The sequence below is a fragment of the Linepithema humile genome, chromosome 1, assembly GCF_040581485.1.
Source record: "Linepithema humile isolate Giens D197 chromosome 1, Lhum_UNIL_v1.0, whole genome shotgun sequence".
In the NCBI taxonomy this organism is placed as follows: domain Eukaryota; kingdom Metazoa; phylum Arthropoda; class Insecta; order Hymenoptera; family Formicidae; genus Linepithema; species Linepithema humile.
The window spans coordinates 20767492-20786149 of NC_090128.1; the positions used below are offsets into that span (position 1 = coordinate 20767492).

Here is an 18658-nt window from a genome sequence, read left to right on the forward strand (position 1 = left end):
ATGATAAGAATCGTATCGATTTTTAAATTTCGACAAATTAAAAAAAAAGAAAGAAAATCCGCGATTAAAATATTAATAACGATCGAATTGCTAAACAGTAGCGTTTAGTTATATTTACTTATGAAATTCTTGATTCGAAAATATTAGCAATTTTTCCGATGTGTATTCTGGGCGTCGCTAAATACGTAGCCTGACGCAGAACGCGAATCTCGGTCACTCGCAACTTTGCGAGAGGATCCTGGCGATGCCAGTTACCGCGCGCCCTTGGCTCGCTCGATTGCGAAGCGATGCGCAAAAAATCACTTTGGAATGGAAGCGCCGACAGGAGGTGGAGGACTCCCGAGGGTACGATGCACGCGTATTTGCGCGCCGCAGGATTGGCCGCACTCGCAAGATCGGCAGGACGCAAGAAAGCCTTCGCAAGGCAAACCAGCCTCGCAACCTTAATCGTAGATCCTTATTTTCCTTTCGTTTCGTCCCTCGCGGCGCCGAGCGGGTTTCGCGGGTGAAAAATCGGCGCGCCGAGTCGACGATAGCGTCCCTCGTGTGCATGCAACGATCGCGTCATCGCGATCCTTTGCGGCCAGGACGATCTCGTTGCGGTCACTTCCTTTCGGGGTAGAAGGAGTGGACGGGACGGGGCGGTTGAAGAAGCGACAACGGGGGTAAAAAGCCGCCGAGCCGGATGCATCCCGCCGATAGAATCGCGTCGGCGGGATCGGCGGTGCTCAAAAAGCACAAGTTGCGAAGGACGCGATATATTAATGGCTGCTACGAAAGCACGCAAGCAAGTACCGAGACGACGTGCTGCAGGTGCCACGCTGTACGCGCGCTCTCACGGTGAACTGATCGGGATGCTGCAGGGTGCTTATCACTGACAAACGTATGATCGAATGCGTTTGCGTGCAGCGGACCGAGTTTTTTGTTATGTTAAAGACCTTGTTTGCATAATTTAACGCGTTCTTTCGCTTATATAATTATAATTATACGGTTGAACTATTTCGTTCTCAGAAAAAAGCAGGAAGAATTCGCGCGAGTGTAGACGAACCGGACAATTAAAGCGTCCGATTCTGACGAGGTGCTTCGCAGCTGACGCAGAAATTCTTCCATAAATTTTTCCGTCGTCGAACGCTATTTATTATCTTATTTTTGCGATATAAATTCTGAAAATATTGTTCAACTCGATACATAACGTAAGAATGTCCGATACTTCGAATGAAGATTCTCCTTTTTTTTTTTTTTTTTTATTTTTGTAATAAGCAATTTGTATTCGATATTAGGGCTTTGCGAGAAGATCAAATATTACGATAAAATCCTGAAATAATCTAAATTAGCAGTTACGTTATCCAATACCTGCGAAACAGGTATTTCACGGCTATTACAGTCGATCCTTTTTTTACAATGGACTTGAGTGAACCCGAGTCAACGTCGGGCGAGGTCACGGCCGATGACCGCGGGAATTTTCATCGGAATCGCCGATGAGAAGCGGCGTTACACAATCAGCCGTTCCACCTTTTCGATTCCGTCTAATCCGGCGTTTCGCGTCGTCCGCTCGCTGGGCGCCTATGCTCGGCGATCGCGAAGACATCCGGGGCTGAACCGGCCGGTCCTCTTTTCCTCGCAGAAGCGATAGACACTTGGCGTGCAACCGGTGTGGCCGTGCGAGAGCCCTCCGCCGCCCCTCTGGCGAGGTCTATTTATAGATCTCGCGATATTACCTGCGAGCCGCGCTATGTTTGCGATCGCGTGAGCGCGTGTATGTGCGTGCCGCCTGCTTGCGCTCGCCGGAGGATGCCGCCGACACTCCGCTCGACTCGGCTTCCTCGAGCACGCAGAGGGGGAGGGATTCAACTGATATATCGCTTTTTGTGGCCAACATTACAATTTATACGCCCATCGAACTGGTTTGCTCCGCCGTTCGCGAACCGCCCGATGTCTTCGTCTTCGGCTGCGCAGAAGATATTGATTCTGCAATGCTAATAAGTCATTAATCGAGATCGCTCCGCGGGATAGAGCCACCCGAGGCGCTTCGTGGCGATTCGATCGAACGACCGAAGATAATAATCTCGGCGTCGTCGCCAGGATTCATCGACAGCGCGTGCTCGCGCCGGGACCGGCAATCATGGCACTCGTGTAGAAAGGATGTTTGCACCGGCACTGACAACTTTGTCGACGGTGCGGCGTAATCGCACAGTTATCCCTCCCGATAATCGAGCGACGTTCCACACTTTTTTCTAGCGTATGCAAATCTCGCTATTTATAGATCCTAAATATTATCCAGAACGAAGTGCTGCGAACGGACAGGCCATTCCGTTTCTTAGGAATGGCAGGTGAGGCCGCGGATATGCCCGCTATCTTCCTTCCACCTAGCGTGTAATTACGCCGCTCGCTCCTTTAGCTCTTCTTTTGGTACGAAGAAGCGGCCTCTCTGCCGCGCTCGTCGCCGGGACTATTTATAGATCATAGATTACTATCTGCGGTACGTACGCGGCTTTTGCCATCACGTAGAAACGGCCCGCGAGATTCCGCCGACGGCTGGCGATAATTATCGCATGCCTAGACCGGCCGATTATTATTGCGCGCTCGGGCTTCTGTCTCGCTCTTTCCTTTTTTCGATGTCTTCGCTGGTTTATAAACGTCAACCGGCTGTCTTGCCTAGCGGTGGAATGATGACTGATGAGAGAGAGAGAGAGAGAGAGAGAGAGAGAGAGAGAGAGAGAGAGAGAGAGAGAGAGAGAGGAACGACAGGTAGTGACGGATTATCCGCGTATCAGCCGTTATTCGGATAATATCGAAGGCAATATCGAGCGCAATTTATCACGCAGCTTAACTTTCTGGATCGCTAGATATAATTTCTGTAGGATGTAGAGACACGTGAGTGGTACATCTAGATATACAGACCGTGTAAATGTCTGACAAATTAAATATCTTCTAAATATATTTCACATAAATTGCGAACGTAAAAGTGTCAAGAATTATTACGAATAAAAAAAAAACAAACGACAAATTGACGACAAAAGTCTCTCGAGGAAAAAAGATCCCAGTTTCCGCCGATGCCACTTGCTTGTATGCCGAAGGATATTTTGCTCCTTCTTATCACGAACGCATCCTCGGCAGGAATTTTATATCGCCGCGAAGCGGCTTTATAAATAGCTGCTTTATGGAGCGAGGAGCTTGCGCGCGGGTTTCGCATGAGGTGCCTAATATGCCTCGGCGATTATTCCTGGCGCCAGCGCGCAGTGGGCCTCCTCCGGGCCCCCCGTCTAATGGCAGACGGTTAATGGGAAGTTAATGTCTGCCGTGTGCTAACTACGGGACCGGTCTTTCTTCCTCTTTCCACGAGTCCCCTCGCTCGCCGCGCTCTGCGCGGCTGCTATTCCGCTTTTTCCTTCCTCTCATCCCCCGCCCTTGCACGCTTCTCCTTTTCCCGTCGTCTCCCCCCCGGCCTCCTCGTCCTCCGATCACACGTGTGCCCCGCGATTCTTTTCTCCGCGCACATTGATTGCAGCGAGATGAATTACCCCAGGGTGTAATTGAGCAGCTCTAATTGCGTGTACTGTTAGAAGATGACTTGATCCTGATCACTTGATGGCGCGAATAAAGTTTATTTATAGCCGCGCGTGCAGGTGTTTCGACGGACATCTTCTAACGCGCACGTTATTCCGGAATTTTTCATCGATCGTATTTTTATCTTCGATTGGATACATTCGCCGACCATTTTCTCATTCTGCGAAACTTTCTACGAATGTACATTTTGCACATTTGTAAATCCTTACAAATTATTTAGCCGATAAATATTTATTCCTTTGCTCACGCTGAGCTTAGGGCGGTTCGCATAATCTATCCGGTATATACGTCGCGTACAGCATACGAGCAAAGTTACAAAATGCTTGAAGTGACCAAGCGAGCTTCGCGGACATTCTCACGTTTTCTTCGCCAATGCCGATACCGGTGATGGATTCGTAATCGCCGGTTTCTGTTTGCAGATTTTACCTTCTAGCGCGGCGGCGACGCCGTGAGAGAAGACCGTCGTTGTGCCGGGAATAGAACCGGCCCCTTGGTCGATGCACCTCGACAAGAAACGAGTCGGTGCACCGCAATACCGACGTCTCTTCGTCTATGACGCCCATATTGTGTTTCCGAGCTTTCCGTCGGTCTGATCGGCGCAATCATCTCCCGATCCGATTAGTCGCTGCTTCCTTTGTTCATTCGAACAAACTCCGAACAACCGTGCCATCGGATTGCGCCCGCGGGTTTCTGGATGTACGGTCGCGTGACGGCGGAGATCCTTTGTCCTGTCCGTCTTTGCGCGAAAGCGGCGTCCTTTGTCTTATCAATCCTCCGCGTTATTCCGCCGATCTCGCGAAAACGAAGAAAGACGTCGGTCTTGTCGCTCTTGCGAATTTTTAATTACGTTGATTGTTGGACAACGTGAATAAAATAAATTCATATATTTTTTTGAGTTTCGATTTTTTCAAGAATAAATGATAAAAAGTTAATTGATAATTATGAATTGTAATACAACAAATTATATGAATAATAATAAAATATCTTTCGTTGTTCGAAAAATAATTTCTGCAAAATTTAGTAATTTTTTGCTAAGAACTGTTTCATAAATTATTGATACTAAATTAACATGTCATATAATGAATAATAAAAAAGAGGTAATTCACTTCCGATTCTTGCATTATTCGCGCACATATGCGCGACACTGTGCTGCAATTAAATATACGACATAAATCTATCTGAGGGTTTCCTCTTCGTTTCGTGACATCCGCTTAGCATCACCGATGCATGATTACGCGTGCTGCGTGAACGTATTGAGTTATAGCAGGAGGACACGTTATTGATTATATTCTGATTAAAATTTAATTAACATTTCATCGACTGATCGCGCGCTGCGGCGCGCATACGAGATTAATTTTGCGAAATTTTCACGTGATTTAATTGGGTAGATATATTAAAAATTTGTTTGAAAAACATTGTGTAAAACAATTTGCAAAAAAATCATTGAACAAGATAACCTAAAAAAATATTTTTCATCTTTGAGATGTCTAGATGTGCGGTAACATTTTTCTCATGGCAAAGAAACACTACGTACATTCGCTAACGGAGTCTCCGCGATCTCAAAATCTGCATTTTATTTTTTCTCTTGATCTTCCTCACAATGTCTTAATTATCATAATAATTGCAACGGTCATTCCATGAGAGACGCAAAAGTTCTCACGAACTTTGAGAACGTGCACACTTTTTTTTCATTAATTATGTTCAACGTTCTGCGTTTTTGTGATAAAATTAATTAATTTTGTTCGCGTTCTGCGTTTTCGCGAATAAAATTGTAAAACACTCTTTCTCAAACGACTTGTACTTCAAACTTGTACTAAAACATTTGTATTCTCAATAGTGTCTTCGCTCTCTGGTAAATTCAAGCGGAAATATAGCTGATATTTAGCATTTCTAATAAAATTTTGAAATAAGAAGATTTCATCCAATCTGCAACGTATAAATCTCTCCATTTTTTTTACAAATTCACAATTTGCGCTTTTACTTTTTTTTTTTTAGATATATTTAAGTTACATTAAAGTTTCTCGATATATGAGAACAATGTACTTTAAAATTTTCGTACACTTTAAGTATCTCGAATTGAGATCGGTGTACAATTTAACTGTCTCTTGTAGACTAATTTACTAATTTCTTTAAGAAAAATTAAAAATTTAGCACGAACATCCTGCAACGGCTCTTATCGCCATTTTCATTATTTATCGTTTGTTAAACACATATGGAGCCTTCCATTATATGTAGTTTAAAGTTTTAGATATATTTGTTCCTTTGAAAACACAATATCACTCTTTGCGAAAGCAATCAATTAGATTAGAAACTGTTGCCACGAAAGGTGTATAGTGCTAACGAACGTACGCAACGCTCGAATGGGGCGGAAGCTCGAGTTTGCTCAACAATTAGCCGCTCGAGGGGCTTCGAGTGGCATTCACGGATAAATGCGGTATATTTGCATTTAGCATATACCGTGCGTATATATTCCGTGTGTATGTTGTTCTTTTTTTTGTAAACGAGTAGAACAACGAAAAAAAAGGTGAATCTGCGGCCGTGCAAACGAGCAAAGTTGAATTTTTCGCAAATTTGCCTGCTGCTGTATTAATGATAAAACGATTCAACGAAATAACATCGGTAACAAAACGCACATACGCGAAGAAAGTGAAAATCTTGATTTTCTACACATCTATCTAGAAAATTGCTTTTCGCGTGATTTTTATTTTTATTGTTTTCATAACGTTTGAAAAGGTGTTTGCCACCCTAAACTATTCGCGATCTACCTCGTTCGCTTTGTACGCGGGATGCGCTCTCGGCAACACGTGACAGGAAGTACAATTTTACGAAATTATGTCGGTGAGCGTACCGGCGCGGGCACGAACGCCGTAACTCGATCCGCGTGATCGTAAATCGTCTTAACCCTGAAGGACGCGTGCACCACACACGGACTCGTTAACGCTCATCCGCGTATCTACATGTTAAAAGTAACGAGCGCAGCTCAAATATGCCGTATATATTTTGAAGGTTCAAATGGGTACAAAAAAATTAAAGTAATTAAATAATAATAATTAATTTTCCATCGCACTCTGATCCGTTCTTTCGCATCATTCGTTACTTACTTCCTGGCTGCTCTTTCACCTCGTCGCCCGCAGCGTCGCCGAATGCTGCCGCCGTCGAGGCGGGCGGTTCGGCCGATTCTATGTAAAAGAAGCACGTGATACCGTCCACAAACTCGCAATGATCATTCCGTACCGTTATTCTTGGTCAAGGTTTTCTCTCGCCGAGATCGAATCGAAATATCCCGTTCTCCCCGCGTCGATCGTGCCCGATCGAATCCGTGGTCCAACGACCTCGTCGTCTTTTCTCTGTCGCTCTTATCGCTTGTAAACAACGACGTGAGAACAGCCGAATTTGCATGGAAATTAACCAAGCCCCTCCGTGGAATAATTTTTTCCAAAAAGATTTATGCGAATTCTTGAATACATATTGCTCATGTATTACGGAGTGGAACGAATAAATTTCTCACTCTTCTCTCGTACGAGTCATTGGCTTCAAATTTCCTATGTAGAGAATATTGAACGCGAAATATCCCAACCACTATCTTACAAACAATCTCGAGTGCGAGAATGGATTCCGAAATGCAATTACCGCCGCTCCTTCAGATTCGTCCCCGCGAGGATTACGTAAAACCAGAGATTTCCAATAACCGCAACGACACGCGGACAACACGTGAAACGTCCACACTGCCTCGAAAGCCCATTTCTCCGTCAAACCGAGCACGTCCTGCGGTAATGTTTTGTTACCGTGCCGCAACTAACTGCTCAACAATAAATATAAAAAAATGAAAAAAAAAAAAAAAAAAAGTAAAGACCGCGCCGGGTCCCGTTTTGCACGTTTGACACGCGCGAAACGGGCGCGGAGTCTCAACGCGCGTGTTACAAAGCCGCGCGAAGAAATCCGCGCTTTGCCGGGATATGCAGCGAGGCGGCGTGTGAGGTCGTGTGAGGTCGTACCACACGGTGGAGGGACATGAAACGAGCGAATAGGTTGAGGGTCGTGAGTGGCCGTTGACCCTGCCTGCGTAGTATGTACCTGTGTAGTATGCCGGGAGCGGGCAGGCGTACGAGCGCGCCTAGACAGGCCGGAATCCGCACATTGGTAATAGCTTCTCTAGTTTACCGGCCTGCCTTTCGTAAAAGGAGATATTTATGCTTTTCCTCCGCCTGACCACAACTGAAAAAAACTCCTTCCGCAAAGCTTCGGTCTTGAGCGCAGACGCGCTGCAAGGTGCACGACTGCTAATTAACAGCTAAATTTCGCCTCGAGACTGGCGAATTCAAAGCGCCGCATCGTCGCGATCTTTTTACTCAAGAAATTAGCTATTGATTTTTTCATACATATTTCTTTGGTATCTTTACATCAAAAAGAGATACCAAGCTTTATGTGAACTCTGAATTTTCGATTTTTAATTCGCGTCTTATCGAATTATTTTTTTAACTGATAAGATAGATTTATATCAAAGATCTCGAAGCAGCCAATATTGCTGATTGGAAGAATCAATCATGAGTATCACAATTTTGTTGCAGTATCCGTCCACTGTCTCGTCAGATGCTTTGCCCGATCAGAATGTGAATATCGCGGATTCACCAGGAACCTTACCAGCGAACGTGAATATTTCACCTGCAGCGAGCGATCTTCTGAAGCGACTCTTACAACCGGAGCCTCGTCTAAGACTTCGAACTCTCCTGAGTCTTCAAAGGATCGCTTTTTACATGGGCTACGATCTTCAAAGCTATATGCAGAAAAAGGTAGTTGTGTGATAATATATAGTAGCATAAATAATAATTTTACTTCTCTAATAATTCAGTCAAATATATATTGCGAACAAATTGAACAATTTACTTATCGTACAACACGACAGAAAACTTTCGCGTTATACAACAATTTTGCTTTACCGAAAAATGTGAAAATTAGTGGAAATTCTTTCCATGGAAAAGTATAAAGGATAAATTATTTATATATATCTTCCGTTCTCTCTCTTTTTTATTATTTCGTATAGAAATCCTAAATCAAGACCGTATAAGCAGCTTTTATTAAATTTTTGCGGAAAACGCTATTAAAAATTTGTTAAAAATTTACGATTTGGAGAAAAAATTAATTTAAAAAATCGAAGAAAATTTATTGAATTTGTTGTGTGTATAAGTGTATTTCTATATCTATTGTTTATGGTACAATTATTGAAATTATTTTCTACCTACTTTTATATATAGGAATCGCCATTCCGGATTCTAGGAGTAAAAAATCGTCGAGAATTACAACAACAAAGAATGGAGAGTTTGAAATATGAATTTTCAAATTTTGAATCATTTCCTGGCGATAGTACAACACGGACCAGTCATCAATGATCTCATATGCATTAGTGTGCATCATTCTCTAATCTCATATATATATGCTTTGATATGAAATACGCAATAAAATTATTTTTTCAATATTTGCAGCATATTTTTATATAAACATTGATTGAATATTTTGAGCGAGGCATTTTATAGTTTAATGAATCTCAAATAGAATTTTTCCAGATGTGACTTAGTGCAATTTGGTTAGTACATTAAATTTTTTAGATAATAATATTATATGATGGAATTAATGCTAAATAAAAAATTTTTTTATTTCTATTAAATTTCAATATTTTTAAATCTATCCATTTTCCCAGTTAATCCTTTCTCTCTGATTTAATTAAATGGCTGTCTAATTCAAAAAGAAACATTAATAACAAGTTGATCGAGTGATAATTGAGTGATCAATTACTCATTTTTGTTTGTATAATATTTATGGAACTTTGCGTGTATATGTGTGTGCGTAAATTGATCGATGTCGTCCTCACATAAGGATTGTTCAAGGAAAAGGAAGTAAATTCTTCGCCGACCACTTGATTTCAGTTTACAAAAGTTTTAATTTTTTTAAGAATAGTTAACAGTATTTTTGTTTGTTACAGTACCTCGTCGATAATACAATAAATTGCGATAATTGTAGTGCGTACAAACTAACAACGAAACAGAAATGGATTCGGATCAGAAACGCAGTGTTTTTCAAAATGAATACGAGAACAATGTGCTTTTTCTTTTTATATACATATATATAATATATATATATATATATATATGTATATCCGTGATTTTTTTTTCATTTCTTTCTCCATTCCTCTCTCTAGTTCTCGGTGCGCCTTGATTTCTTTTATTAGATCAGGGAGCAGCTCCTCTCTCAAGAGTGCAATTAATTCAAATTTACCGTGTATAATAATCATATATACATTATTATTCTTACATATAGAGGATTTTTCGGTTTCGATATATAATACAATTTATTCTCTCAGATTACGTCCCGTGCAACGCGCGTCAGCGATCGATCACTGGCCAAATGTTCTGAAACGAACAACGCTAAAGGGAAATGTCGACAAACGGACAAGCTAAGTAGAAAGAAAAACACACTTTGTGCGTAAACGCGTATTAAGGTTTCTTAAGAACAATGCAAGGATAAATTAATCATGCAGCGGAAATCCGAAGCGCGAATAGTTACGTTGTCGCTTTAGATTGAGACAACTATTCAAATGCCGTCTTCTGTGCATCGTTCTCCAAAAAAAAAAAAAAAAATGTCTCCGAAGTAACGTTTCAAAAGTTAGTCTCAATGAAAATTATCCTAACGACAATTTTCGCACATGGACGAAACGTGCGGTAATAAAAGAGGTAGAGAGATCATTTCATCTTTCATGAGGCGGAGCCGACACTTTGCCCGTCGCACTTCCCGGAAACAATTTGGACGATTGTGCCATTAATGAAAAGAACAAAAAACGAGGATAAAATTTACAAGATCACGCGGAACTGCGAAACACATCTACGTTCCGAGTGATCGTGCCAGCGATCGCTCTTTGCAAAACTCCCGCACACTGCTGCTCTCAACAATCGCTCGTATCAGAAGACCGTTGAGGTCTTCGTTTTGCAAAACAAAATTTGAATTACGTCTAATTGTAACTACTTCCACCCCCGCGCGGTGTGGAGTGTCATTTTGGTAAAAATCCCTTATGCTTGCCCTTGCGCCGGATACTCGTGCCGATTCGTTCCTCACGCGCGGTTCCCGCTCTTCTCCCGGCGACGACAACGAGGACGACGTTCGCCGATGTTTCTCCTTTGGCTAATCCGGCGGAGGATTCGCACGAGTATCCCGCGTCAAAGCGCCCTAAGCCTATTTACGCGATCGCGATTCCGCGGCTCCTCAGTTTCGGAGAAAAACCGGAGAACCGCCGCTCCCGATGCACACACATTCTCTCTTTCTCTCGCGCTTTCATACATTTCTCCTCTCTCGCGCTCCTTAAATTACTATTATTCCTTATTATTGTTACTGTCATTACCGTTACAATGCTGTACTATTGTAAGATATTATGATACAAGTAGAATTGTCCGTTTGTTTACGGTTCAGCGATTACGACAAGTTCACGTCCGCTTTTTTTTTTTTTACAGCCTGACTCTACTACAAATACCGCGTTTTGGACTTCCGCTATTCTGCAAAATCATGAAATAAACTTCACGAGTCTGTTCCTCATAGAAAAGAATATAGATTTAAATATTTTTAGATAAAACATTTCTTTTTATGTAAAAGAGAAGTGTTGAGAGTTTGGTAAAATTTGACAGAATTGTGTTTTTCGCAAATTGACCCTTCGCGTCTCTGGATTTGTTTGCAGAATAAATGGTGGGTCGCTTACGTGCGATGCGAAAGAGAAACGGCTCGGACGCGCATCACCGAGTAAGATGCGAATGAGAGAAAGAGCGAGCTAATAGACTCGGACGATAATATCATTACATTCAAATGGGACGACGATATATGAAGTAACTACAGGGTCGATGGTTCGTGATGCGCGTCCGTGCTGTTCCGCGCCGTTGATCGGTCGATCGTTTCGTTGTTCAATCGTTCGATTACAACGGAAACGTACGTCTCGAGCGTCATTTCATCCCTCCGCCTTCATCATGATGAGCGGCCCCGGATTCGGCGCGTCCAGAGAATGTCCAACAATATATTGTTTTCAGTTTTGTACACAAAATACCAACTATCTGTGCTGGAAAATGCACATACTGCTTGTACGCCTCGTATATATCTATGTATATATATATTTATATATATAATATTTATATATGTATATAGTGTATTGTTTTGCATTAGAGCGCGCCGTTATCTAAAAATTAGTATTTATAAGTATTCACCGTTTACACATTGCGGTAATATCGGTAGTAGCGTGTAGTGTGGGCTCTCCTATCACGGTGTTTTACAATATGCGAGAGAATATATGTATATATATATATATTTATATATATTATTAATATGTACAGAAAATCATTCATTATTAGACATATGTTTCGCATGTCGTGTTTTGCCTTTGTGTTCCACGCTCAGAGAGTGGACGCTTCGAACAGAAATACAAAGCTACATTCGAGAACGTCATTCTAAAATAGGCGCTGCTTATTTAAGCCCATTTTAGTCCATTTATTGCTTCTTTTTAAAAATTTTAAGAAGTCAACGCTTGCTTATTTGTTTTAACATTATATATCTTCGGAACATTTAATTTCAAAGCACAGTTGAAATTAAATAAGAAACAAATTTTGTTACACACGTAAAACAGCTGTCATTTTTACAACTTAATTCCTAATAGCTTAAGTAAGATATTCGTTATTGAAGTGTACGCAAACTGGCATAAAGAGACGTTCTTGAGCATAGCTGCGGCAAAAAAAAACAGGTCTATCGGCAGAGACGCTCCATTCAAATCTCGACCACTCTCTTCCTAAAATATTTGTTCATAATCTCTTTTTCTCTCTTCTCGCATTATTCACACATACACTCACGCACGGGCATCCACTCATACCGGCCCAGACAATCCGGAAATGGATATATTTGTTCGACTACATGGTAGCCACAGCGCTCGACCAATGGAACGAGAGAGACACTTTAATCTCCCTGCTCATTATTTTATAACGTTCCTTATAACGTGCTTCTTCGTGGTATTTCCCGAAGGTAGAGGTGTTTCCGTCCTTTTTTTTACCTTCGACGACCTCGAAGTTGACGAATTAATATCGAACAGCTGAGTTCACCGACGGGTTAAGAGAAAGATCGACACATTACACACCGATCCTCTCACCCCATTGGACGATCGTTAAAAACTAGGATTCTAAACGAGGAGAGGAAAGTAGACTCTCGGCCGCGACTTTCTTTATTCATCGCTGCTGCTGTAGATTTGCGCGACGCGAAAGCTCGTTAGTGCGCGTCGCGCAAGATCATAGCTCGCAATCTCTCTTTTTTTTCTTTTTTGGTTTTTTTCTCGCCGTTCTCCGAAACAGGGAGGATTGATCGATGACGAATCTCTGTCGCGGTGACCTGAGAAGGGAGGTTTCGCATAACTGGGGAAAGGACAAGCGGGGGAGGGAATGCAAGAAGCTTCCAGAGATAAGCGTGCAAGACATCGCACATCGACGCACGTGTCTTCTCGTCTTTTTCCTTCTCTTCATTTTCTCCTTCGTTGGACTTCGTTCTTTCGATCTCAATACGAATCTGCGCGCGACATCGTGATTCGCTACGCATATTTTTCTCGCTCTACCTTCCGATAAAAACGAATGGGCCGAACGAGTTTAAACATTAAGAATCAATTGTCACTTAACGCTAATTTTGCCTAATTCAATTTTTCTCTTCCGTCTATATTATAGACAGGACTATAACTTCGAACTACAATTCACAGTTGATCCACCAAATTGTTTTTACAAGAGTAGAATGTCAGTCGTTGATGTTCCGCCTTCCGCGAGCATAAATTAACTCGATAATACATATATAAACTCACATGAATCGGTTTCAACGATATATCTTTCCTAATGATATATTTTTCTTTTTATTACCGCATCACTACAATGAACGCATTTTTCCAAATATATAGCAAACATACATCTTATTTGTCGAAAATACGTTTAATGATTTTTTGTGAGGCTGTAATTTTTATTGTAAAATCATTACATTCGCGCTTGACGAATGCGGAACAGCAACTGACACATTTCTGCTCTCAATGAATTTCTTAACATTGCCATAATTAAGGCGCGCGCGCGCGATCGAAAATAACGAGGACCATAGAGCGTCCCTATAGCGATATATTATCGATAACAATGATAATAATAATAATCACTAACGTACACGCTATGAATATTCCTGTACAAAGTTTAATTGCACAATGCATCTCTGACTTCCCCGCGAACAGAGTACATCTAGTTTTCTTTTTTTCTTTTTAGACAATAATCGTAAGCGCTTGCTCCTCAAGGCAGCTCCACAAGAGAGTGATACCTGGCAGTAAAGGAAAACAGTTTTGTCGATCGAGCAGTCGACCGATTGTCGTAGACACTGAATGGCTGTTTTCATTTCTCGCGCAATGTGTGCGAAGAGCTTAATGAACTAATGCACGCAATTGTATTAGTGAGTCACAAGCAATGAACGCTCTGCGCGGATCACGCCAAAAATCGTGAGAATATGGAATTATCGTAAATCACATTTTCGGACACCAGCCGAATAATCTTAATCATTAAAAACGAAGGTGATCGAAAAAATGATTTTGTGGAAAACTCTTTGTAATTTTTATTCGTCAACGTATAAAAATATCAGGTAATACTAAAGGATTTTCTTTTTTTGTTAAACTAAATCCAACTTTACTCGATATTTTTTACGAGATATCGCTTGTAATGTGATGTACCTCTCCGTCGATTCTCAAATATTCGTAAAGAAGATTCGAGTATTTTTGGTGATATCAAGACATATTACATATCCGCGTTACGATGACTCGAAACTTGAGAGACGTTTACAACGATGCCAGGTGACACTGATGAGCTAGCTTGATTGCAAAATGGTGTTTACACGGTTAAGGGTATGTTCACACACGCGCTCGCAATATCTATGAAATTACACTAGAGTTTCGCGCTTAATCTAAATGTGATTAATTTACATGCAATTAATCTATACGATATTCGCGCACTGGTATACGAGTGACCTGCGGTCCCCGTTGCACGACAATCTTTTTATGGCTAAAACATATTCGTGATAGACGCATCTTACATGATTTCCAAACATGTTAAACAACAACGAAAAACAATTTATAAAATTTATAACACACGAAACGTCGATTATGAATGAGACACGATACGTAATCAGAAACATCTTCTGATCTACTTCAGCGTAAACGAGCGGACACACTGAGCGTTTCTATAAAAAAGTCTTACCTACTATACAACGTTTTTGATTTTCACAGCGGCAAGCTTTCGAGAGTAGACTCGAAGATAGATTGTTAAGCTTTAAACTTTAATGACGTTGTTTAATCCGAAAAAAGATACTCGCGCGCCGTGTATTTATCCACATGATAATTTACCGTGCGGAGGTGTATATTATATATTTCAAGAATATTTCATGGATACCTCTTGAAAATATAAACGCCTCGATGCATGCACTACAACGAGATCGTTTATCGGCATTAAAGTTACAGAGCGGAGAGAAGTCGGACAAGTGTCGAAAAGCGCGAAGAGCTGCTTGGTTGAGCACGGGTGTGAACGACCCTTAAGAAAAGAAATCGGCGAGCGACCCGCCGAAGTCCTCTTCGGCAGGGCGGTGGGTCACCCTATCACAATCTTCGTCGACGTCGTGGTGGCGCTCGCCGTTGACGTCCCTAAATGACGGAGGAAGTGCCGACGGATGATGATGTTTGGCGCCAACAACGAATGGCGACACGACGCAACAACGTCAAAGAAATCACCGTCACCGATCGAATATCGTGCACTTCGCCCTTCAATCCGAGAGCTACGATACCCGATTCTTTTATTTTTACCCAGCCTCAATACGAGGCCACCACACTGCACCTATACCCGCACCACACTGTAGCACCTCAACACATTGCAATTGTCATGGCCTATGGAACCTGCAATTGAAAAGAGAGAAGAGCGTTATAGTAAGTAAAAAAAAAATTATTTTATTAAAATTTAAATATGACAATCAGGGAGCAAATTATAATTTTCCGACTATATGCAATCGGTAATAGCAGTTTTGACAAACTAACGACTTCAGCAGTCTAATCTTCACGTGACTTCAGAAGAACTCGTATCACATCATTAAATTTTATCGCCTCTATCAGTTTCTTTGTGATAAATCAAAGCGATTTCGTTATATGTGTTCTGGGCTGACTTTAACGAGACTGTATATCACGTGAAACATTTTAACAAAATGCTGCTTTAGAGCGAACTGGATTTTAAAGGTGCCGCAGCTATTCGTAGGGCATCAAGTACCTGGTGAGGTGTCGGCTGTCTTCGTGAACGGCCATCTCCGAACTCTTGAACTCATTCAACTCCTTCCTGATGGCAGCCTTGTCCTTCGGAGTTAATCGCGTCCAGGGCTTGTCGGCTCTTCTATCGTAATCGTGAGCCTGCGTTACCTCGATATAGTCGTTGAACCTGATAATCTGCGGGAGGAAGAAGGATGTAGTGGATCACTACTCGTTTTCCACAGCTTTATCGCGTAGGCCGTTAAGGCGTTATCGGAAAATAACACCTTGATGAAATGAGGTACTATAATATATCGGTTGAACTTAAACTCGGCGGTATATTTTTAGCATAGCCCGAGTCTCTGTATCTCGAAACGTTAAAGAATAAACACACAGCAACAAAAATTCTCGGAGATTTACGAAGAAACTTTTTTTGTCGCTTTATCACCTTTTTCTCCTTTAGCTCCTCAACGGTTGGTCGGAAACTCAGCTTCCGTAGGAGATAGCGTTTCTTCTCCTCCTTCTGCTTTTTCTCCTCGGCGGGACTTTGCTCTGAAAAATAATACGCAGCTTGTAATTCACTTCCGTCAAATTTAACGAAGAATGCGTACATTTAATTACAGTTGTCGCGGAACGCGGATCTCGGATTGAAGTATATTTGATTTTGGAGTTGCGAGGGAAAAACTGTTCTAAATTCAGTCTTAGAATGATATCTCTCAGAATCCCTGATCGTTGTCGGAAAAGAAAAGTTGACAGAACAAACTTACTCTTTAAAATATTTCTCTCTTCGAGTTCCTCCTGAGTCGGCCGCATACTCAGTCGCCTGAAATGAGAATGGTACATGATTCAGTGTTTTAAGTTCATCGACCACTTTAATCTTCTTTCGTGAGATAGGCGAGAGAGCGAGAGATTCGAGGGCGGGTGCGAGACATCCACCTTGTGCAAACAAGTGATTCACCGCGGCCGAGAACACTCGTTCCATTATCCGCTCGTAATCTTTTCGAAAGACAACTGTGATTTCAAGCTCATTTTCAGTCGAGCCGAATCGACCGTGACGGACTAATGTTCAATTAAAAGAAGGGAAACAGTAAAGTTTTCAGAAATTATACGCCGGTTTATTATTGAAAACTGATTTTGACGATAAACTGCTTGGAAAATGCAGAGTGCAAATATTAAACTGCAAGAAGGCAAAAAGACAACAAAGTCTTGCTTCAATAATGGTTTCGAGCTCATTTTAATTTGATAAACGTTTTACGTTCTGATTTATCGCACAAATACTTCATAACATTAATATTTTCCTAAGTAATATTGCGAGTGATAAATATTTTATTAGAATCAAAATTCATGTAATTTCCTCATTCTATTTCGGATCTCTATTTGAGCAGATTACCGATCGAATATGCAATTTTAAGTTAGACAAAGAGGATTCGTTAAGACGTGCCAAAAGCTTTTAGAAACGTGCTGCCTTAACGAAAATAGAGACGCAAATACATATTCGAAATCCCTTTATTCCGCGCGCGTGATTATAATCCGAGGCGCGACTAGGCAGACAATTCTCTCACCTGATGAGTTTGGCGCCAATGGCCTCTTTCGTCTCCTGCCTCTCATTGTCGGTCTGCAGCTGCAGGATGTTCCTATTGATGAGTTCTTGTCGGTCTGGCCTCAGGGCGAGTTTCAGCGAAAGCGATTCCTTGCGCGCGATCTTGGCTGCCAGACGGCCTGTCGAGATAGAGTATCGAATTTCCATTAATCCGCTATTATGTCCACCGCAAATCGATACGCGGAGAACATGTTACTAAGATAAATTATATTTTACTGAAAAATAAATCAAACAAGCTATCGTATTTTGAAATCATTATTTTACGCGTTAGAATAATCCGGAGACGAAGATGTCAGAATGAGTATAAATTTCATACGGATTATTATTTGCTAGAGATGAATTAGTATGTAAAAATTAGAACAAATTTCGCATAGATTATTATTTGTGAAATTGCGCATCAGTGTTAATTAATTTCACATTCGGTTGCACAATGACTAATTACCCTCCACGATCCGCAAGCAGCTGAAGCTACGGTACAACAGCGGGGCGTGTTCGACCTGCTCGATCGAGGCGCAGGCGATCGACAGCGTCGACGCGGTCCATATCGACAACATCGTGTCATCGCTTTCTCTATGCGATGCAAATCGAAGCGAAAAGCGCACGGAGTGTGTTCGAAGGGAGCCGAAATTGGAGTTTCGCGCGCGTACCGGCGATATTAATTGCCGTTGGCTTCCGCACAGTCCATTCTACGTCGCAAAATCACTACGTGTGTATTTCGGAAATAAACAAGCTCTCGATCACTTCGCGCTCCGCCGCGCGCTTCTCGCAATAATTTCAGAACCGGATATCTACGTATTTAGGGATTAGTTTGAGTATCTTTACGATTATACGCCAGCGCGACGTTGTGCGACGGTAATTTAGCGAGCGGAAATCACACCGCGATAAATCCGAACTGAAGAACGCCTAGAGGCACACTGAGCGACTTGCCAGCTATCTTCGGGGATTAATATAAACCTTCCAAGCGTCCGTTTACATATACATACGCGCGACCCGGCGCGAGTATAATTAGTACGGTCGCTGAAGGCTGATTTAAAGTGTTGGGTAATCGCGCGGATGTTTCTCGGTGGGAAAATCGACGCGTTGCAACCTGCGAGACACTTAATCGCGCGAGCGGTCGCGCTGATGCGCCGAGCACAGCTGAGGGATTATCTTGTTTTCCACACATTATGTAAATACTGTCGTAATAAAAC

General features: G+C 41.9%; 2 protein-coding genes across 6 annotated transcripts in view; one reads left to right on the forward strand and one right to left on the reverse strand.

The window, feature by feature from the left end:
* Positions 1–9040, forward strand: part of S6KL (S6 Kinase Like) — a 46600-nt gene extending 37560 nt beyond the window's left edge. For both annotated transcript variants that reach the window (XM_012363388.2, XM_012363397.2), the window contains exons 9-10: positions 8136–8357; positions 8820–9040. In XM_012363388.2, the coding sequence (XP_012218811.1) occupies positions 8136–8357; positions 8820–8954 (357 nt within the window). In that variant the 3' untranslated portion in view covers positions 8955–9040. The remainder of the gene's footprint in view (positions 1–8135; positions 8358–8819) is intronic.
* A 442-nt stretch (positions 9041–9482) lies between these two features.
* Positions 9483–18658, reverse strand: part of LOC105670030 (phosphatase and actin regulator 2) — a 324201-nt gene continuing 315025 nt past the window's right edge. For all 4 annotated transcript variants that reach the window (XM_067347510.1, XM_067347519.1, XM_067347512.1 and 1 more), the window contains 5 exons: positions 17431–17587; positions 16636–16691; positions 16317–16420; positions 15894–16066; positions 9483–15529 (listed from right to left, as the gene is read on the reverse strand). In XM_067347510.1, the coding sequence (XP_067203611.1) occupies positions 15514–15529; positions 15894–16066; positions 16317–16420; positions 16636–16691; positions 17431–17587 (506 nt within the window). In that variant the 3' untranslated portion in view covers positions 9483–15513. The remainder of the gene's footprint in view (positions 15530–15893; positions 16067–16316; positions 16421–16635; positions 16692–17430; positions 17588–18658) is intronic.